This window comes from Aethalodelphis obliquidens, unplaced genomic scaffold, assembly GCF_003676395.1.
Source record: "Aethalodelphis obliquidens isolate GAN/ISIS:26980383/991018 unplaced genomic scaffold, ASM367639v1 scaffold27, whole genome shotgun sequence".
Taxonomy (NCBI): Eukaryota; Metazoa; Chordata; class Mammalia; order Artiodactyla; family Delphinidae; genus Aethalodelphis; species Aethalodelphis obliquidens.
Genome location: NW_020837971.1, coordinates 7,752,941 through 7,774,965, shown reverse-complemented (window position 1 = coordinate 7,774,965; position 22,025 = coordinate 7,752,941). Strand labels below are relative to the sequence as shown.

General features: G+C 50.7%; 1 protein-coding gene across 10 annotated transcripts in view; it reads left to right on the top strand.

Moving 5' to 3' along the window:
* Nucleotides 1-22,025, top strand: part of ATXN7L1 (ataxin 7 like 1) — a 240,750-nt gene that overhangs the window by 185,024 nt on the left and 33,701 nt on the right. For all 10 annotated transcript variants that reach the window (XM_027123871.1, XM_027123870.1, XM_027123867.1 and 7 more), the window contains 2 exons: nt 878-1,100; nt 19,302-19,585. In XM_027123871.1, coding sequence (XP_026979672.1) covers nt 878-1,100; nt 19,302-19,585 — 507 coding nt within the window. The remainder of the gene's footprint in view (nt 1-877; nt 1,101-19,301; nt 19,586-22,025) is intronic.

The window sequence follows — 22,025 nt, the reverse complement described above, 5'->3', positions numbered from 1 at the left end:
GAGTTTGGGGGCATTTTTCTTGGGAAGGGTCCTTACCGTTGATCAAATCTGTTCCCCTGTAACAGTTAGGAACCACCGTAGTGGGTGTACACCAGAGCTTTACCTCGTGCACCTACTCTCCTGGTCAGCATTCTTATCCTGCCCATCAAGTCGAGACCACAGGAGCCGAACGAGGGTGAACAAGTGGGGCATGTCTCCCAGGGCGCTGGTATTCTCTTAGAGCCCCAGGAAGGGGCTGCCCACGTCCAGGCCCCAGACCTGTGGATTCTGCCTTCAGCGTTGATGTCCTCCTGCCTGTCCTGACCTGGCACCTGTGGCCCGGGACCTCATTGAACCCTGGAGAGGCCCCAGGGGTGTGTGGACAGATGCTAGGCCACCTTCTGGATCTAGAAGACCCTTTCATTCAGCCCTGCTGAATGTCACAAGTCCTTGTGACTTAAGTGTTCCTGCTAGGGGTCAGGTTTGAGAAATTGCAATTTGTTATCTAAAAAGTCCTACCCTCCCCACTGCCCCGAGGGACCATGTGGCCTCTGAGTGGCTGTCTGGGGATGGCTTGGGCTGTGTGGTTCTCTCACTACGTTCCCATGACACCGGGCATCCCCTTTACTAGTCCTGTGGCAGTGGTTTTGCAGGAGGACCGTAATGCCTCCCGCGAGAACGTTAGGGTGAGTTCAGCTTGCCACTTGACACAGAAATCCAGAAGGTAATCACTGCTAGTTGGTGGGATATGATGTCAAGCAAACCATAGTCAGAACTGAGGCTTCGGGGACCGACACTGCAAGGTCAGCACTCTCCTCTGCCTGTTATGTACACGCGTATGCATGTGACTCACTTGCTACAGATGATGTGCTGAGTTCTGTTCTTTCTCCCCCTGTAGAGAGAAGACACGGTTCAATGTGTAGACCTTCTCCCTCTCCGGCGTCTCCACCCTCCAATGCCCGGACATCACTAGTACAGGTGAAAACGAAAGCCTGTCTCAGCGGCCATACCTCTGCCAGCAGCTCCTCAAAGCCATTCAAAACGCCCAAAGACAATCTCCTAAGCTCCAACAGCAAGCAGCACACAATCTTTTCAGCGAAGGGATCAAGGGACAAAGCATGGTGAGTGTCGGGCGCCGGCAGCTGCCTGTCCTCGCTGCTTGTCCCTGTCACCGCAGGAAACAGTGTTTACCCAGCGGCTTTGTCCAGGAATTTGGGGAAGTGGGGAGGGAAGGGACAGAAAACCAGAATGATGGGATGAGAAACCTAAGTACCAGGAGAAACAGGGCACCTTAAAGGACTATCTGCCCGACAGGGGACTTCTTTCCGCTCCTGAGAGCTGAGGCAAGTTGTGTCTAAGAAGAGGGTAACAGGGAAATATTGCTGTTATATGGTCACCTCTCAATTTTCCACCCCAGTGAACAGAAGTGTTGGTATAAATCATCAAAAGCACAGCCAGTCTGCCCCTCAGGGAGTGAGGCCCTGGTCCTTCCGCAGGGCCCTAGAAGGCAGGCCCCCCACAGAGCTTCCCATCACAAGCAGCCTGGTCTGCACTCTGTGAAGGAACTGCCAGCAGAGGCAGGTACTTGGGAGCTGACGACGGAAGGAAGAAAGGAAATCCAAAGGGAATGTCGCTGCCTGTGACATGATGGGGTGGGAGAGGGCTGGTTGCAGGTGACTATGAAAAATCAGAGGCTTTTAATTCTTTTTTTTTTTTTTTTTTAGTTTATTTTTGACTGCGTTGGGTTTTTGTTGCACTGCGTGGGCTTCTCATTGCAGTGGCTTCTCTTGTTGCGGAGCACGGGCGCTAGGCACGCAGGCTCAGTAGTTGTGGCTCCCAAGCTCTAGAGCGCAGGCTCAGTAGTTGTGGCGCACGGGCTTAGTTTCTTCGCGGCATGTGGGATCTTCCCGGAATGGGGCTCGAACCCGTGTCCCCTGCATTGGCAGGCGGATTTTTAATCACTGTGCCATCAGGGAAGCCCTAATTCACTTTTTTATCTCCGTCTTTACCGAGAAGTCAAAAAAGGTTACCTGTGGGATGGACAGATAGGAAACCAAAGTGAAAATGAGGACAGGAAGCAGAAGATGAGTATCTTCAAATGCCAAGGACCCAACTTGGAACCCTTAGGGACTGGCTTAGTACAGAGCCTCTAGCCTTATCTTGCTGGCCTCGTGGAGGCAGACAAGGGATAAGTGTGGGCTCTGTTCGTTTATATATCTAAAGAGAAAACATCTTCTGTTAATTCATGCTACAGAAGATGTCTTCTTACGCTCCTTACGTTTCTTACACTTTCTTACGTTTAATTACACTTACGTTCATAGCTGGGAAAGCTGTGGACTAAAATCATCCATCGATTGGTTTGTCACTGCACAATTTTGATGACTTTGTAAAGAGCTAATTATGCCAGATCAACTAAGGGGCCTCTTGTGACAGAGAGGAGAGGCTTAGACATGGCTGTCAAGGAGGGGAGGCACCTGTCACGCAGCCAGGGCTCACGGACGAGCTTTGTTCTCTTGAGTGTTAGGATCTCTGTGCTATAAGAGGACACAGCTGGTTAGGGAAGACCTGGCCTGAGAGTGACAGTTGGTGGCCTCTGGGCCTGCCTGCTGGTAGCGTGAGTGTCCTTCTTATGGTGACCTCGGAGAGCCCCTGAAAGGTTGTTTGCCGAGGCAGCATCTGGTGTCCTGATGTAAATGCCTCCTGTATCACTGCCCATATACAAATCTCAGGTGGGTGACCTTGGGCAAATGGCTTGATCTTGGTGTGCCTCGGTTTCCCTCACCTGTAAAATGTGGTTACTGATATCTCTAACCCACAGGATTTTTGTGAGGATGAAGTGAACTAATTTTTATAAAAGCAGGAAGCGTGATGTCTGGATCAGGGAACACGTTCAATAAATATTTGATGATAACGTTATTGTTATCATTATTATCACATGTGCCAAAGGACGGAGCTCCTATAAGCAGGAGTACAGGTTGAGAAGCCCAATCTCCTGGAAAAAGTAGGGAAATGGCTCTTCAGACTCAGACTGAAGTTGAAAATGGAAAAGGCTAAAACCGTTTATTCAGAGTCTAGAAATGAGCTATAGAGCAACTAAATGAAGAAAGCTGGGCAGGGGGCTCATGGGGAGTAAGCCAGAAAGAGACTCGGGGGTCATGGAAGATCATAGCATGAATGCAATAAATGATAACTGATAAACATGGTCCCAGGAGGTGAGATGCAGCACCAGGAATTCTCCCAGGAGGCAAGGCTTCAAGGGAGACCGCTCAGGTTAGATCATCCTCCATGTTCGGGTCACACCAACTCAACACGCACTTACTAAGCCCTGCTGTGCGCGAGGCCCCTCTTCAGCTAGTGGCAGAAGGTGGTTTTGAAAGAATCTGAAAAAACTAGCCAGGGTCCAAAGAAAAGCAACCAAAAGGATTGCAAGAAGGGAAATAAGCCGTTGTGAAAAAAGGCCTCCAAACACTAGAGCACTGACCTTGTGTGAAGAGCAGAAAGCGCCCGGACAGTTTACCGAACTTCAAGTAGGCAGACATCTAGACGGATCAAGGGAGGCGTAGGCAGACATCTAGACGGATCAAGGGAGGCGTAGGCAGACATCTAGACGGATCAAGGGAGGCGTAGGCAGACATCTAGACGGATCAAGGGAGGCGCGCTGGGCGAGGCTGAGCGCCGACTGCAGCAGCCTCCTGCCTGTGTTCTCACCTCCGGTCAGCCCATCCCCCGCCCACCGTCACTGGGGACTCATACTGGAGGGCTGGGAAGATTTGGTTTGGGGGCTTCCAGGGCCCGCCTCAGTTCAGGGAGCCTTCCCCAAAGGGCGGTGTGGAAGAAGGAACACTGGAGGGGCAAGGAAAGCCAGTTCAGGGCCCAGCTCGGCCACTAACTTTCTGTGTGACCCTGAACAAGTCACTTAACTTCTCTGAATCTTATTTTCAAGCCTGAATATTTTGTGATTTTTAAGACACAATCCTCAAAAATTCTCCAAGGTTCCTCACTGTCTACTGAATTAAGAGTTAGGATCTCAGCCCTTTATATACTGTAGAATCTATTCCAATGGGTGCACAAAAGGGAAAAAAATAAAAAGCAGAACCAGAGCTGAGTTACCCTTTAAAAGCCAAGCACCTACATCTAGAAGGAGGTGTATCTATAAGGACCCTCTAAAAACTGACTGCAAACCCCCCTAATCCAATCTTGATCATTCAGTAACATCCCATTACTCCAGCTTCCCCACCATGTCTTCCCCTGGTCCCTTTGCCTAAACCATCCATCATCTTTATTCAACTTAACGTTTAATGAGCACCTACTATAATACTATGTGCCAGCGCTGTAACAAGCCCTGAAGATATACAGGGCTTGGCACCTATGGCACCTCTGTGCAAGTTAGAAAAAGGCCTGGATACAGCCCTGGACCAGAGTGCACAATTGGCTAATGGTCTTCATGTCTTACTCATTTCCTCAGCCAGGCATCTAGTGCAGTCTGTAACCTGCACAACTGTACACTGTGCCCTTGAATACAAAATTAATTAAGACACACACACTGTCCTAGGGAGTCTGTAAAAAGAGACATAAGCTAACACAGAATACAATGTGATAAGAGCTAAGATATTGGTAGCACAGCAGAAGGGCACCTAACCCAGGCTGAGGACTCAGAAAAGGTTTTTCAGAAGAGGCCGCTCTCGAGCTGAATTTGAAGGATAAATAGGAATAACCTAGACAAAGAAAACTGGATTAGAATGGTAAATCTTATGATTGAGATAGATAGGTAGATTTTTTTTTTTAAACACAATTTTAAAAAAAAACTTTTTTTTTTTTTTTTAAGGAAATGGGGAGGGTGTTCCAGGCAAGGGGAACAGAACATGCAGAAGTACTTGCTTGTGGGGAGAGGCAGGAGATGAAACCGAGTAGGTGAATGAGGGCCAAGTTATAAAGTTCTGCTGTATGAGCTAAATTCAGGAATTTGGGCTTCACCCTGAAAGCGGCATGGAGCTGTCAGAGGAGCAGTTTTCAATTGTACTAAGACCCCCCGACAGCAGTATAAAGGATGGCACGAGGGGCCACTCAAGAAGCAGCCAGAAGAGTGAGGATGCTTTTGCATAACGCAGGTGGGGCGTGGTGACAGCCTGGATCCAGGCAGCGGTAGTGGACGTGTGTGGAAGGGGCCAAGTGGGAGAGGTACTGGGGAAAACCCCACAGCACTTTGGGGCTGGTTGTATTAGGACTCGTAATGCAAGGGAAGTGTTTAGGGTAATGTTCCTGGCTTGGACAGCTGGGTGGCTGGTCCTGCCACTTCCTCAAGAGAAGGACAGAAAGGGCCAGGGTCTAGGGTGGAGAGGAGAGGATGAGTTCAGCCGGGGAGTCCATGGAGTTTGATGTATCTGAGAAATACCTACATGGAGATGTCCGCTGGGCATTGAGTGTTTGGTCCCAGAGGTCGGGAGAGAGGCATGGGCTGGGAATGGAGATTTGAGAGTTGTCAGCGTAGACACAGGCATTGAAGCCGTGATACAGATGGGGATTCCCGGGAAGATATGTGGCTTATTAAGAAGAGCAGGAACCAAGGGCAGGGCCCTGGAGAATGGGGTCCGAAGAGGGGAGGAACCGGAGGAAGCAGGCTTCCTTCCACAGCATCCTGTCCCTTCTCTCCTGGCCCAAACCCTGCCTGCTTCTCACTGCCCATCCCAGGGACCACCTTCTTCTCAAAGCCTTTCTCTCTCATTCTCTCCCTTGTTGCCAGCCACCTGATACACTAGCATCTCCTTTTAATCCCCGCTGCGCTTCGTTTTTGCCTTACCTGTGACTCGTTCTGTGGTGCTACGGATTAGACCTCTGTATTCCTTCTGCTCCGTGGTAATTGCGGGGCCTCTCACATGGCAGGTCCTCACACTCAGCAAACACAGTCCCCTTGTCAGTAAATATTTGTTGAATTGAATGAAATGGATCTGACCATTGGAAAGCATCATAAGATTTCCATTCCTGGAGATGGTTAAGCCTTTATCTAGAATTGTTTAGACTGGCACTGTCCAATCACATGTAATGTGCACCACACATGTAATTTAAAATTTTCTAGTAGCCACGCTGGAAAAAGTGATCAGAAACAAGTGAAATTAATTTTGAGCAATATGTTTTATTAAATCTAATATAACCACAGTATTATTTCAATATATAATCAATGAGATAGGTTCTTTTTTTTTTCTTATGTTTCAAAATCCTGTGTGTGTTTTATACTTAACTGCACATCTTGGATACTAAATTATCACTGGAAATACTTGATCCGTACTTAGACTTCATTAAAAAGAAAAAAAACAGCGATTATAAAATAGATTTGCATACTAAGTTGTTCCAAAACATACTTAAAACATTTTCTTATAACTGAATCAAGTACCTATTTTTAAATTGTAATGAATTAAAATTAAATAAAAATTAAAGTTCAGATCCTCAGCCACATCTTACGTGCTCAGTAGCCACACATGGCTAGTGGCTCTTGTATCAGACAGCACAAATCTGGACACCTGGGCCAGGTGAACCCTCTGGTTCTTTGATTCACAGGTGTGTGAAGGTGGCTCCTTGGGTCTCTTTAATGCTGTCCTCCCCTCAGGAGTTGCTAAATTCCAAGGGGGAAGGAACTCTCTGCTTTCTCACATTAGCCTGCTGCTGCCAGGGGTTTGGTGGGGGCAGACCCAGAGGACCCAGTTTGGCCATGTAGAGAATCCCCTGCCCAAACTCTGTTCCCTGCTTCGAGGAGCTCTGCATCTAAAGGCCAAAGCATAAGCCTTGCCTGCAGGTGGTGGGTCATGGCCTTTAGATGAGATTAACAGCAGGTTAGCAACACGCCCTTTTCCAAGTAGCTCAAATTCACGTGTCTGGCCATAAAACACCGCTCCTAAGTTCAGGCCCACCTCCTGCCGTCTCACATAAGGTTAAATGGTCCGTGGATTTGTTGTTTTCTCCCTTCTGTGCCTGGAGAGGTTAAAAAGTAACTGCATTAGAACAAAGTGGGGAAACAGGGCATCCCTGTGCTACCAGCCTTGTCCCCTGCAGATCTGCCTAGCAGCGCCCACGGTTCGCCCAGCTCCCAGGCTCTCGGAGCCCTTCTCCACTAATTCACCATCCTGCCCGTGGGGACCACCCCTGGGGGAGCCAGAGGCCAGAGAATACCCTGCCCGAAGCCCATGGAGCCCGTAAAGGTGGAGGGAGGTGGGTAAGACTTCCCAGGTGGAAGTCAAGAGGGAATTAGGACTGGCTCTTTCTGAGCTCAGACGAGGGTCTCAGGCTTTTCTTATGAGTCGCTGCTCATCCAGAGAACCAGCTCCTTACACGGGGTCTGCATCAGCCGGTCTGACTTTCCCACCTGCTGCCGCTTCAGCCACCCTGGTCCAGCGCGGTGGGAGATGGGGGAGCTCAAATCCGCCAAGCTACTGATGTGGGCGGGAGCAGGGAGGAGGCTTTCCTCCCCCTGCGTGACTTGCTGCCTTCTCTTTGGGCCGTATCAGCCCACTGTGTGCTGAATGCTACATGTGCTCAGCTATTAAAAATGCAGAAGATGAGCCTGCTTCTCCAGAAGGAAAATGAACCAGAGCAAGAGACAAATCAGCAAGCTCCCGGGTCTCCTTGCGAGTGCCCGGCGGCGGGTGGAGGAGGGCCCCCCCTTCTCACAGAGGCAGGGCTCCTGTGGGTGTTCAGGGTGGGAGGCGTGTGCTCCTGGGCAGCGGAGGCTGTGCGGTAGGAGCGCTCTGGAAGCTCTCCCGCCGCTTTATGGAGAAGGAAGTGATAACTGCGAGGCCCCGTGGGAGAGACGAGGCTGGCTTATGGCTCTTGCCTGGGGTGGGCTTGAACTGGGGGCAAGACCACGGCTCAGTATCGATGGCTCCCACAGGACGTAGGGAGGAACCTCAGGACTTTGGCTGAGGCTGGAAAATTCTAGAGACCCAAAGGGCTGCAGCAGACCCTCCAGGTGACCTAACCACTCTGACCACCCCAGATCCCTCAGCAGGGTTCTTGCAGTGCCCCTGCCATGCCTAGTATTCTTCAGTGGCCCTCCGTTGTTTGCCACAGAAGCTTAACCCCTTTGGAGGTAGATATATGATCTGGCATTTCCCACTTGTCCAACGGCTACTGCCAATGTTTTAACCCCTTCATTTCATTTTCCAGGTGTCCCGATCTCATTGTAGCTCCTCGTGTGCTGTTTCCCCTACCAGGAGCAGCCTCCTTGCCTGTCCCTACACATACTTAAAATCTCTGCATTGGGCTTCCCTGGTGGCGCAGTGGTTGGGAGTCTGCCTGCCAATGCAGGGGATACGGGTTCGTGCCCCAGTCCGGGAGGATCCCACATGCCGTGGAGCGGCTGGGCCCGTGAGCCGTGGCCTCTGAGCCTGTGCTCCGCAACGGGAGAGGCCAAAACAGTGAGAGGCCCACGTACCGCAAAAAAAAAAAAAAAAAATCTCTGCATGAGCATCACTTCCTCCATGAAGCCTTCCTGGGCTTTTTATACAGACTGAGATGCTCCTTCTTCTAAGCTCTCATTAACACTCAAGATACCACTATAACATGTACCATCATACATGGTACTTGTTTGCATCTCTATCCTCCCCTGCCCTCTCCTGCATGCCCATTTTTTAGCATGGAAAAATGTCCAGTGTCCAGCAGATATTTCATAAACGAATGTACGATGAGTGAGTGAACGAAGGAAGGGGTCTGTGAAGTACAACTGCTCCTTCTTCTTCCTCACAGAGATGCTAAAGGAAGCAACAGGTATAAATTATGATTTTTTGAGTTCTCGAGGAGAAATCAGGGTGCCATTTTCCATCATGAAATTCTTTTTCTCCGTTACAATTTATTAGAGTTCGGAAGAGAGAACTAGGTCCTGGGTGATAAAAAGGAAAAACCCTCTGTGCTCTGGCAAGAAGGGAAAGGTATTTTCTTTTCAATTAGAGGCAGCAGTTACAGTCATGACCATAGCACAGCCTCTGCGTGTCGTGTCCCAGGATGCGCTTGACCATATGAGGAAAACCCCGGGCAGAAGGGAAGTGAGGAGGTGGTATGGCGTTCCACAGAAGTCCCTCCCTGGACTCCCACTTACAGATCCAGCCCCTCACACACGAGATGAGGGGGGCACATTCGGAGGGCGGTTTTTGCCCCTAGTGGTACAGGCGTGGGTATCAAGGGAGATGGAATGGGGCAGAGGCTGAGGGAGGGAGGGTGGGTGGACTGAAGGAGCAGTCCGAGGTTACCATGATGAGCCACAGGATAGAAAGGGCAGGTGGGTGCGAGGATGGAAGGGAGGCAGGTTAGGATATTCAGGCATCCAGAGGGGATAATGTCCCTGCCGGGACAGGGAGGCATCTGGAGCTTAAGCCTCTAAGTGCTGCCTGTTCCCTGAGTTTCAGAAGAACAATGGACAGCTCCTTGGGTGTAAACTCAGCTGACCTCGTCAAGTCACAGAAGTGCTCAAAAATAGAGACCAGAGTCTAAGGAAGGAAAATACAGGCTGTGACAGCTGGGGAGAGAAAGGAAGTGGCATGACTGGAGAGAGTCTGAGCCCTGAAGCCATGGTCCTTCATATCTGCAGAGCACATTGTAATTTCTAGATGCCTTCGTAGCCCCACTCCCTTTTTTTTTCGGTTTCTTTTTGTTTCTTTGTTTGTTTTTTGTTGTTGTTTTTTGGCAGCACCGGGAGACTTGTGGGATCTTAGTTCCCCAACCAGGGATCGAACCCAGGCCCCCAGCAGTGAGAGCGCAGAGTCCTAACCACCGGACCGCCAGGGAAATCCCAATAGCCCCACTCCCTTTTGCGCCTCAAGGCTGCTCGGTGATGAGATGAGGAAACAGATCTCCCTGAGGTGGCACACACAGCTGGACAGGGGTGGAGCGGGGGCTGTGATAAAGATCCCCGCCCTTAGAGCTCCCTGAAGTTCAACCCCTTTCTCGCCCTTCACTTTGCTGGACGAATGCCCTGGGTCAACCTTTCTAAGCCTCAGGTTCCTCATCTATAAATTAAGGGTGAGGAGGAAACACGACCTCCTGTGTGGGCGCAGCCTACCGCCCAGCGCCTGGCGGTGCTCAGTGTGTGCATGGCAAGGGCGTGTGAGAGGCATGAGGGATGGGGGGAGGTCGACAACACCCCTGCAGTGTTGTCGTCGCCATGGCTCCTCTACCAAGCAGAGAGACAGCTGCAGGCTGGTCCTTTCCTCAAGCATTTGTGCTGCTAGAGAGCTGCTTTGCTTCGTATTGTGTTATGTGATTTAACCTTCACTGCAAACATTGACTCAGTCATCAAACACTGATTGAGCCTAAGTGCTAAATAGTATGTATGTCGCTGGGATAACTCCAGAGTGATGTATGCACTTGGTCCAGCTCCCCGCCCTCAGGTAGTTCACGGCCTGGCCGGGCCACAGAGTCTTAGAACTAAAACCTTGCTCTTTGTTGTGATAAGTGTGGCAGAAAGACCAAGGAAGGCACAGCCAGCACTGAGGGAGGGGAGGACCCGTCATCCGGATCAGGGCAGACGGGGGCGTGTTCACCCTGAGGAGGGAGGCGGCACGGCAGCAGAAGGAACTGCCCACCCACGCAAAGGCCCAGAGCCAGGCGAACGGACACAGTGTGCCAGGAGCTAGAGTCCCGCGAGGCGCTGGGAGAAGGTGCCCGGGGCGGGAACCGTCGGGGACCAGCTGTGAGGTTGGACTTGGTCCCCTGGGCAGTGGGGAGCCCACAAAGTCTTCTAAGCAGTAGGATAGCAGGGTCGGATTTGCACTGGTGGAGATGGATTGAGCACAGAGAGAGGATGGATGATGATGGGATTTCGATACAGGTTCAGGCAAGCCGTGATGACGGTGAGCACGAGGCCTGAAGTGGTGACGCAGAAAGGGTGACACCGTGGGGGAAGGTCTCCAACTGGATGGTGATGTTGCTAACGCAGAGCTTTTTAAAAACGCAAAGTGTATTTAATTCGGGGCAAAGCATTTCCTGAGTCTGCTGGAGGGCTTGGCCTCCTGGATGGAGGTGGCTTGGGTGCGGGGCTGCCTGCCCAGTTCTGGATTCCAATACGGAGAAGGAGGAAGAGGTCGAGAGGAAAGATGCTTCCTGGGGAAGTGGCCCTGTGAAAGAAGCTGGGAGCAGAGGCTCGGGCGCTGACGGCAGCCAGGGATGCTGTGCTCAGAACAAGCTTCCTGAAAGCAAAAGCTGCGGGCCTGAGCCCCGGTCCCGGTTCCCTGCCTTCCCTGGCAGGGGGATGGAACGTGTTCTGTGAGGGTCCCGTCTCTTCCTCTGGGGCGGTGTTGGCTGCAGGGTTTGAGGGAGGCAGTGAACGTGCTGGCTGCGCGGGCTCTGGAAGGCGAGGGGTAGGCCCGGCAGGCAGGGCAGCTTGTAGCTCCAGCAGCGGGAGCCGATGACCTCTGGTGGCTGCAGGCGGGAGCGCGCCCACTCGCAACTCCTGAGCCGAGTCTGGACTGGGCCGGCGCTGGGGGCTCCGTTCTGCCCTGCACCATCGCTCTCTCCAGAATCCACTTGCTTCCTGATCTCCTTCATCTGAAATCCTGCCCTGAAAGGCCCTTGATACCGTTTATGCCTTGATGAGAATTTCACTGGGTACTCATTTTCATTGTGAGGCTTTTCGTTCTCACATGTAGAAGGAAAGGCACTGAGCAGGTATGGTTGGTTTGGTCTGGGCTTGTCTTAAATTCCACCCGGACTCACTGCCCGGGGCTGCACCCCTGCAGGCAGGCTGGTCCCCAGTGCACTCCGGAGACAGCCTGTCCAGCTTCATGTACCCTCTACTGTGCCAGGACTCTGTTTTCCCTTCGTTATCTTCCTCTCTCCTCTGGCTTGCTGATTTTTCCCACGATCTTGGGGTATTATGACTCCCCAGGAATGTCAGGGCATTTAGTGCCCATTGATCTTTCATTGGGTTTGGAGACCACCTTCTGAGCTCCGTGCCTTGGGAAGCCCTGATTAACAGAAGTGTCGGAGACACTAAACAGAGGCTGATGCTGGAACTTCCTGCTTCCAGGGAATGTGAAGGAGCCTAGAAGGGGGCACATAGAGTTCTTCTTCCAGAAGCCGTCTTAGGGCCAGCAAGAACCCCCATTGCCTCACACAGGTCAGGGTTGCAGGAGACTACATGTTCGTGTGAGAGGAGGCTGGAGTTCCTCTCACTCTTCTAGAATGTGTATGCAGGTGGGAGCTTTCACCACTAGTCCAGGCTTGGGCAGTGACTAGGAGACTAGAGATAGAGAAGCAGGTGGGATTGTGAAGTAGGGCTGAGGGCTCCTGGAAAGGGATTGAGGCTGAAAAGGCTTCTTACTCGGCTCTGTCTTTCCCCTTCTGCACCCCCAGGAAGTGGTCCTCTACTCTGGGTAAATATGGACGGCCATCTGCTCCCACCCATCTTCCACTTATGCCCCCCACATCCTCTTCCACCCCTCCCCCCATCATGGGACCAGAAGGGCTAAGAGGACAAAAAGTTCTGATGGTGACAGTGACTTGCACCCCAGAAGCATCAGGGGCAGTAGGGAGAGGGGACGGCGTGATCCTCTCCCCCTTTTTGTTTTTGCTACAATTTATTGAGGGCCAACTATGTACCCAAGCACCATGCTAAGCACTGTATATGTATTATCTCTGTTAATCACTTCAAATATCTGTCGTGACCTTCATTTTACTGATAAGGAAACTGAAGCCAGAGTAGTGAAATTCTGAGATGAGCCAGGCAGGGCAGCCTCACATGCCTGCCTGGGCTTTGCGCTGCGAGGCCATCCTGCCGAGGTGAGGTGGAACAGAGGCCAGCGCTCATCCACTTGCCAGGCTGACCGCCATCTTTGTTTCGTTTTGTTTTGTTTTGCGGTACGCTGGCCTCTCAGCGCTGTGGCCTCTCCCGTTGCGGAGCACAGGCTCCGGACGCGCAGGCTCAGCGGCCATGGCTCGCGGGCCCAGCCGCTCCGTGGCATGCGGTATCTTCCGGGACCGGGGCACGAACCTGTGTCCCCTGCATTGGCAGGCGGACTCTCAACCACTGCGCCACCAGGGAAGCCCTGACCGCCATCTTTTAATTCCCACAGAAGTCAGATGGCTTTCCCACCATAATGCATCTTGCAATAGAAAAGGCAGGATTTGGATCTAGGTCTGTCTGATTTCAAAGCCTGTATTCCTAACCATTATCCTAAGTTATCTTGCAACACCTTCCACATTCTATGACCTTACCAGAACAATGACAAGGCACAGACCCCCAGCTCAGCCCTACTCGTTCTCCCTGATTTGATCCTTCTTGCCTCTGGCCACGTTTACAATTTGTCAGCGTCAGCTTGTTCATTTCTCCCTGCCTCCTAAGGGAAAGTCCCACATCATTCTTCCCAGCAACTAACCGCCTCTTCCCGCAATTGATGGATGAGATCTTGACCTATCACCCAAGTCACTGATGAATCTTCTTGACACGCTTTAATCTTCTTGGCCAGCGATGGGCCCCTGCGAGCTCCTGTGGGTACGACTCTGGGCTGGCACGAGACGCTGCTAACCAATCTTTTTTTGCCTCAGCTGCCAGGGCCGCTCACCCCCAGTAGCTGTGTGGTCTAACCACATTTTGCCAGCTTGCTGAGGGTGTGTTATGTGGGAGGGCATCCAAAACTGTGCAAAGGCCAGGAGAGATTATGCGTGGTGCTTCCTCTCTGCCCACCAGGCCTGACACTCAGCCACAGAATAATGTTAATCTGGCAGGTTTCCTTATTTCCCGTGCTCGGTGGTTGATTACCCTGTTTACGGTTTGCTTCAGGTGTGGACAAATTGGCTTTCTGAAAGTTTTCCCAAATGTTTTCCAGATTGAAAAAAATACTATGCATTCATTCGTCAGGATTTATATAGCACTTCCTGTGTCTGTTGTACCAAAATAGGACTTTGCAGCTCTGTTATTTAGGCCGATTCTTAGGGATTGCCTGACTCCCAGACTTCAAGCATGTCCCAAGCATTCCTTCAATTTAAAGAATCTAAATTTGACTTAATGGCCTGATAGCAGCCCCCAAAATGCATCCAAGAGAGCCAAGTAGAATTCCTTCTCTGAGGACCTTTTAAAATAAGGTCAATTCCTTTTGCTTTGGGAGGACTTACCTACTATTCCTTCTTGGAAGGCAAGAGGCTGGGTGAGATGACCCTTTCAAGGGTCAGCCAGTGAGTCAGAGATCCTCAGAATTCTGCCCGACCAGAAACACAGGCTCATGGGCCTTAGTGGAAGGAACTGGTGGGAAGAAATCAGACAGCTGAGAACTCTCATCAGACATGTAGCCCACAGCACAAATACCATATGTCTTCAGGCTCCTGCCTGTGAACTCCATCTTTCCCCTGTGCTGCTAAGTGGAACAGGGCTGGCGATGATTTCTGCAGGCCTAAAGATTTTCTGGACCATTCTTTTAAGGCTTATCTGTTGATGATGGAAGGATAAATCATGATCGCCAGGAAAGCAGAGCTGGAGGGAGAGCAGCTTGTCCCGCAACACGTTGGTGGCCCTCGAAACCACACCATAAGATTCTCCACCTCTGCTCTTTTGCAGACATCACTGGGCGGGGAGGGGAATCTACCTGGTGCCAGGAGAACCATTTTTCTTAAAGCCAGAGGACTCTCCTTGGTCCAGAAAGGTAAATTCAGACAGGCCAAGCACCCAGGAAGGAGACGCCGGCAGCCGAAGCAGCATAAAGAAGCAAGGTAGATCCAGCAAGGAAGATGAGGGGGGACTGTTCTCGGCTGTGGGATCCCTTCTGGGGACCCGGGACAGAGGCGCAAAGACAACAAGGAGATAAGTGCTCCCAGTGTATTAGACACAGCAGGGGCACAAGCTGCAGCCCTGGGCTCCCTGAGAGAGTTCCTCCCAAGCAGACAAAACAGGCATTATGAAAGCAGCAGGAAGAGTGGGGACACGTCTTTCCCTTTCAAACCTTGTTTCTCAAAGAAAGGACAATAGTGAGTTGATAAATGCAACTAATTGTGAGACCTCGGTGAGTGTGTAAGTGCATCCCTTAAGATTGAAAGGCAAGGAACTCGAGGGGCTTTTGTTAAACTTAGGGGGAACTAAGCAAAGAGGCTAATAAATTGCTTAGTTAGTAATCTGGGTGTTGCCCCTTCTCCACCCCTCCCAGCTCCCAGCAGCACATGGAGGTGCTGGGGCTCCTGTGACTTGACACAAAGTGGGAGATGCTCAAACTGTGACAGCAGGGGTCAGAATCTTTTGGCTTCTTTCCAAATGGAAAAAAAATGAGCCTGTTATTCAGGGTCTGCTGCCCGGGCTAGAACACTCTACTTATTGGCTGGGAGAGGTGATGGCAGAGGAGGGAGGGGAGTGGGGAAAGGGACAATGGGAGAAAGGAGAAGGCAGTCCTGAGATGATGGTGTTAGGGCAGCTGCCCTCCCTCTCACATGCGGGGGTCTGTATGTAAGTGAAACGGGACCTGGGGCTCTCAGTAGTGTCTTATGTTAGCCAGGGCTGAAAAAGATCAAACCTCTGGGATTGGCTTTCCAAATCCTGTGGTACCTTCTTGCGATCATTTGCTCCTTGTTCATCTGTTTGGGATCTGGGGACTGTTGCCAATAGTAGTGAAGAAAGGAGACTAAATTCTCTCAGCTGGACCAGTGGCTGACATTTATGCTGGGGAATGAGGGTGGTAAGATTAACTAGGAAAGTCTTTCTGTGTCTGTCTCTCTCTCTCTCTGTGTCTCTGTCTCTGTCTCTCTCTCTCTCATTTCCCCCGAGGATGTGTTTGACCCTTGCTACTATCACTGAGCTTCCTGCTTCCCTGTCTTCTCTTAACACCCAGCAGAAGTACCTTCTCAGTGCAGGCCACAAGCAGGTTGCCTTAGAGGGAAAGCCCAAAGCCTTTGGGGGAAAGAAAGGATGCTAAAGAAAAAAGGATCAGGGCTTCCCTGGTGGCGCAGTGGTTGAGAGTCCGCCTGCCGATGCAGGGGACACGGGTTTGTGCCCCGGTCCGGGAAGATCCTACATGCCGTGGAGCGGCTGGGCCCGTGAGCCATGGCCGCTGAGCCTGTGCGTCCGGAGCCTGTGCTCCGCAGCGGGAGAGGCCGCAACAGTGAGAGGCCCGCGTACCGCAAAAAAAAAAAAAGAAAGAAAGAAAAAAGGATCAGAGATGGTCCGCAGTCTGTCCTCCTGTCTGTCTGTAGCCCTTCTCCCTTAGCTAGTGGACACCCTTAGAATTCCCACCCCAGCAACTCAATCTTGCTTCTCTTCCCACTGCCAAGTGGCTGCTTACCTGGCTTCAGGGGTGTTTTTTTACTCCGTGGCTCCGCCCCTCACCTGGTCTTTGGAGCCCTTTGAAACATTCTTTCCTTAACACCCCCCCCATTCCAATCCAAGAGGACCACACATCAGCCTTCCCTTCTTGTTTCTGATGCACTTGAGTCCCACATCCTGTCTCTGGGCACTGGGATTGAAGTCCAGCTGGAGTTACGGAAGCGTTGGCAGTAGAGGCTGTGAGTGGACCACGCTCAAGTAGTGGAGAAAATCCCAAATTAGGAGATCAGTCAGTCACACATATTCGCTGGCTTGGCTCAAGCTCAGTCACTAACACGCAGTCAGGAAGAAGCATGACCATCAAAGAGGTGAGTCACGTGGCACTGTTCCAGCGGCTGGACCTGCTGCACCTGTGCTCTCGTAGCTGCCTTAAGGGACTTGCTGGAGCTGGACCGTGACTTCAGGGGGGGAAACGCTGGCTGTACTGTGAGCATCTGAGGACCACTTGACTCGGTTTTTAAATTTATTTCATTTGGTCTAATTGCTCTGGATCATTCTATCCCAACATCATATCTCTGTCTGCTAAGCTCATGAGTACTCAGCACGCAACTCAGACCGGCTCATGGGACAAGAGCTGGATCTGGAGCGTGAAGGTCCTAATTTCCTTTCCTGAACTCACTTGGCTTCACAAGGAACTATATGAGGGGAGGCCACACACGTGCTAGAGAATCTTCTCACCTGGCTGCTAGTCCACGTGTTCACATCAGCACTTGAAGTTTAACTTTTTTGTAAAGAAAGAAAAGTCTGCAGGTCAAAACAAGAGTGACAGATAAATCAAGAGTTTTTTAAGCAGGCTCTTATGTATTTTTAAAGTTAGGATATTGAAGTATAATTTAAGTTACATGAGTTTGTAATTTGTGGGATTTTTTTTTTTTTTTTGGTTTGTACATTAAAATTTTTTTTTTAACTATAGTAAAATACACGTAACAAAATTTCCCATGTTAACCATGTTTAAAGTACAGTTTAGGAGTATTAAGTACATTCACATTGTTGTGCAGCCGATCTTCAGGACTCTTCAGCTTGCATAACTGCAACTCGATACCCGCTAAACAGTATCGCTAAACTGGATACTCCCCTGCAACCACCATTCTCCTTTCTGTCTCTATGAACTTGACCCCTCTAGGTGCCTCATACGAGTGGAATCATACAGTATTCACCTTTTTCTGACTTGCCTATTTCACTTAACATAATGTCCTCAGTGTTTATCCATGTGTCAGAACTTCCTTCCTTTTTAAGGCTGAATAATATTTCATTGTATATATATACCACATTTTGTTTATCCATTTATCCATCAGTGGACGTTTAGGTTGCTTCCACCTTTTGGCCACTGTAAATAATGCTATGAACAAAGTGTACAAATATCTCTTAGCGACTCTGGTTTCTATCATTTGTGTCTTTTAAAATTGAGTGAAGGAATGAGCCTGGACGTATTCCATATCCCATGGCTTTGCATTTTTTACCATTTGGAAGAAATCAGGAATGCAGCACTAATTTCACCAGGTAATATCTTTGCAGCTTCTCAGTGTGCTGACTTTTCAAGGGCTTCTTGTGCTCTTCTTTAGCGATAGGGGAGTGCTTTGAGAATTGCCATTAACTAGAAAGTAGCAGCAGTGCAGCTATATCTCGGTGATTGAAACACTCATCAAAGGCTGAACTGTCAGTGACTTGGTGTCTAACTAAAAACCACTGTTCCAGTTTCCCCTCACGTGGGGCTTGAAGTCCCACCCCACGCTTCCCCGGGCCAAGAAAGCACATGGTCCTGGGGTGAAGTCTCATGTCTGGGAGCATTGTGCTCCACTACTGAGTGCCCTTCTCACTGGCAAAGGCTTATAAATAACATGTGGGATCCTGTTCCACAGTCAGCAAAGGGGCAGGGGCTGAGGGGTTGCTGAAATAATTTCATGAACAAATTGATCAAAGAAATGATCTGTGAATGAATCTTAGGGAAGGGAGAGCCAGCCAGCCATGTGGGCAGATAAGACTCCTCACCTGCAAAACCAGCCTGTCTTTCATGTCCTCCATTGTCTGCAGGCATGTCTAAGCCCTCTTCTAGCCCATTTGGCATTCAGATAGCTCAGTCGGCTTCACTCTCAGCTCAGAAATGACTTGGGGGGCTGAAGTTGTTCCCATTCTGCCCCCCTGCAAGGAGGAAAGGGAATCTAGTTCAGGAACCAAAACAAAGCTTTTTCATCTCATCTCATCTTTTCAGACCCCAAGACAGAGTTCTCCACCGCCCCCCAGACACAGGGTCATCCAGCATGAAATGCACAGAAATCAGATGCATATCCGTTGCAGGAGAAATGGCAGGGAAGTGGGGCTAAGGTGACAGACTCTGAAGAGCAAACACATACACCTTTGTGCTCTGTCTTCTTAAAATTCATCCTCTCACCTGCCAGCCTTGAGACTTGCCTATTTACATAACTCGCTGCCTAAAATGGAATATTAGATAATGTTCTATGGCGGCTCACTCAGTTTGAGCCCATCCCCGGGATCTGAGTGATCCAGAAGTCCTCTGACAGTGTAGAGCGTGGCACGCTGGCCCGCAGCCATGCCTCCGTGTTGTGTGAGCTCCGAGCTAAACAGATGTCAGGCCCGATCGCCTGGGTGGGAGACCAGCCGAGCAGCGGGGGGGAGGGGGCGTGATTCAGCACGCGGCTCCGTGGCACAACGGCCTTCGTGGACAGACAGCATCGCCTCCTGAGCTTCACAGCAGGCGCCTTGTTCTGCCCAAGGTGCTGTCTCAGAGACTGCCGACTAAAGGGACTGAGAAAGGGGGAGCTGCAGGATCTACGGGGACAACCGGTCCAGGAGGTAATCAGTTCTGATGCCATCCCTGGCGCTGTGCCAGCCTCACACCCGCTCTTGGTCCTTTCCAAGGCGTGCATCTCCCTCCCATCAGAACTGGAATCCTGCTGCTCTCGTAGAGGAGGGGTATAAATAAGTGATAAGGAAGTGTCCTGATAATGATAAGCAGGCGTATCTTCTCCGCAGACCAGATGAATCAAAGAAGGCAATTGTGTGTGTTTGTTCATTTATTTTTCAGTGTTCCGGTTCCCGTAGTCAGTTTAGAGAAAATTCCTAACCTAGTGAAGGCAGATGGTGCCAATGTCAAAATGAACTCTGCAACCACTACTGCGGTCACTTTCTGCTCCACCTCATCCTCTGCCGTCTCCACCCCACCTGTCATTAAGCCGGTCTTGATGTCCAAGTCAGTGCCACCTTCCCCAGAGAAGATCTTAAATGGCAAAGGAATTTTGTCTGCCACCATAGACAAGAAACACCAAAATGGCACCAAAAACAACAACAAGCCTTACAGGAGACTTTCAGGTACGTGTCTGTGTCCTTCGAGTCTGGCTCGTGATCAGATTGCAGTCGAGTTGCGTCCAGAACGAGGGAGCGATGCTTTCTTATCATAGAGCAGGTCTGTTTCGTTTTAAGGGAGACACGGAGTTTACCTGCCAACAGGAACCTCCCCCGCCCCTAAAAATACAGGGGAGAACTGGTTCTCTTAATCCCGGGCCAGATGCGGTACCTTGCTCAGCCCAGCCCTGAGCAGCAGTTACCTTAGTGACCCCAAGGCAGGAGGCTCTGCAACCCCTCAGCAGTCTGTGGATTCGGAGGGTCTTGTCCTCACACTGACAGGCCGAACTGCCCCTGGGTTCCGGAAAGCAGAGTCGGGCAATCCACCGTGATATCTCCCTGTAGCTCAGGGCAGGCTTGGGACAGTCGCCTTGGTGCTGTCTGCCCATCTCCATCCTTTGGTCTCGTTGGTTTCCAGGTTGATCCTGTGGTCTGGGGCTGCAACTGCCTTTCCCACATAAGCAGATTGGAATTTCCATCTGGGAACGCTTGGACTGGCACAGCAGATGGGGTGTTGAAGGGTCTCTCTCCGATCTACTTGGTTGCCCAAGTACCTCAGGGTACCCAGAAAGGTGCACATGGCCAGTCCTTAAGACAATGGTTGCGCTTAGGGGCCCCCGAGTGGGTGATAGTTGCTTTGGGATTGTTGTAGAAGGAAATCCGGCAGTTTTACTTTCTCTAAAAGACCAAGAAAAGCTATAAACCTTATAACTTCTTCACACACTCTGGGCATTTATCAAAGGTCAACCAGAAAAAACAAAATACAGTTGACCCTTGAACAGCGCAGGGATTAGGGGTGCCGACCCTCCACGCAGTCAGAAATCCCTGTATAATTTCTAGTTGGCCCTCCATATCTGCAGTTCCTCTGTATTTGCGGATTCAGCCAACCTGCAATCATGTAGAACTGCAGTATGTACTATTGCAAAAGATCCGCGTGTAAGTGGACCTGCACAGTTCAAACCCATGTTGTCCATGGGTCCACCGTACAGGGTAAGCTGCCCTGTGAGAGTGAAGCTGTGTCCTCTGGTATGAGCATAATTCCTAAGCGCCCCAAGAATTGTGGGTCATTTTCATTTTGTACTTTGTGTTTATATGTGTTTCAGTTTCTCTATCTTACCTCTGTCACTTTTAAAAAGTTTACTTCTTAAAAGTACCTCAGGCCCAAAGCATTCTAATGACACAGTTATTTTACCCTGAAAATCTCTCCATGTCCTTTCCACCCGCTGTCCAGAAAGAAAGGCAGAGCCTGGTGCTCTCTTGAGGGCGGGGGCCTCACTGTGTGGACGGAGCCCCCCGCTCCTGGCTGTCTCCCTGCAGGGAAGGTTCATCTTCACTCTGCAGAGGGGGCAATCCAACAGGCCTGTCTGGGCGCAGTGAGGCCGGCTTCCTCCTCCTGGCAGAAGTATGACCATGGCTTCCAGCCGGCACCTTAATCTGAAGTTGGTCGGGCATTTTTTGTGTGTTTGGGGATTTTGCATTTTGTTGGTGGTTTTGTCTCATTGGGTCTTTTGCTATTTCTCTCTCACTTTCACATTTGGCAGCCAGCTCCTACCCCCAGCCAAACAACCTGCTCAGTTCCAGGCCAGCACGAGGGCCGGTGTGGATCTGGGTACGGGTCTGACTCCGCCAGGCCCAAGGGAAAGAACTCACACCAGGCGGCCTTCAGCCTGGCACCCAGACCCTCCTCGGTGGGCAGAGAGGGCTCGTAGGAAGCGAACATCTCCAGGCCCAGCAGTTTTCTTTCCTTAAAAATGAAGCTTAAAAAAAGGAGACAAAAGCAAAAGAAAGAGGCAGGATGCATTTTGATAGTCAACCAGGAAATCTGTCTTGGACATGAGAATGGTTTTATTGCAAACATCATCATCACCACTGTCGCAACCTCCCCACAGCTCCCAAACCTTCTTTTAAAAATAGAATGCATTCATTTATTATGGTCAGAGCTTACTCCACCAAGTTCAGGCAGTTTTTCAGGCAAGGTAACCTCTTTTTAGCTTGCAGCCATTGGAGGCCCTTAAGGAGACATTCCACCAAGTATATATACACCCCCCCGCGCGCCCATCCACCCACCCGCCAATGCTGCTGCCCGTCTCCCTGGATGCTCAGAAGAGCTATGTCATTCTGCCCTGCAGGACTCAGGTGTTTGTTGGGTGCCTTCCAGAAATGGCACAGGTCATCAAGAGGTGGAACTTGAAAGCCTGAAGGGTCCTTAAGAGATTGCCGCACATCCCCTCGTTTCCCAGGGGAGGAGAGCATTTCTGTAATCCAGAAGGGGTGAAGGATCCAAAACGGGCATAAAAAGAGCATATTCCTTAGAAGTAACCCCAACATGAGCCGTCAGGAGTCCAGCGGGAAGGCAGGATCTGGGGAAAGCCCGCCTCCCTCAGCAGGTCCCCGAGGGACCCGGCTT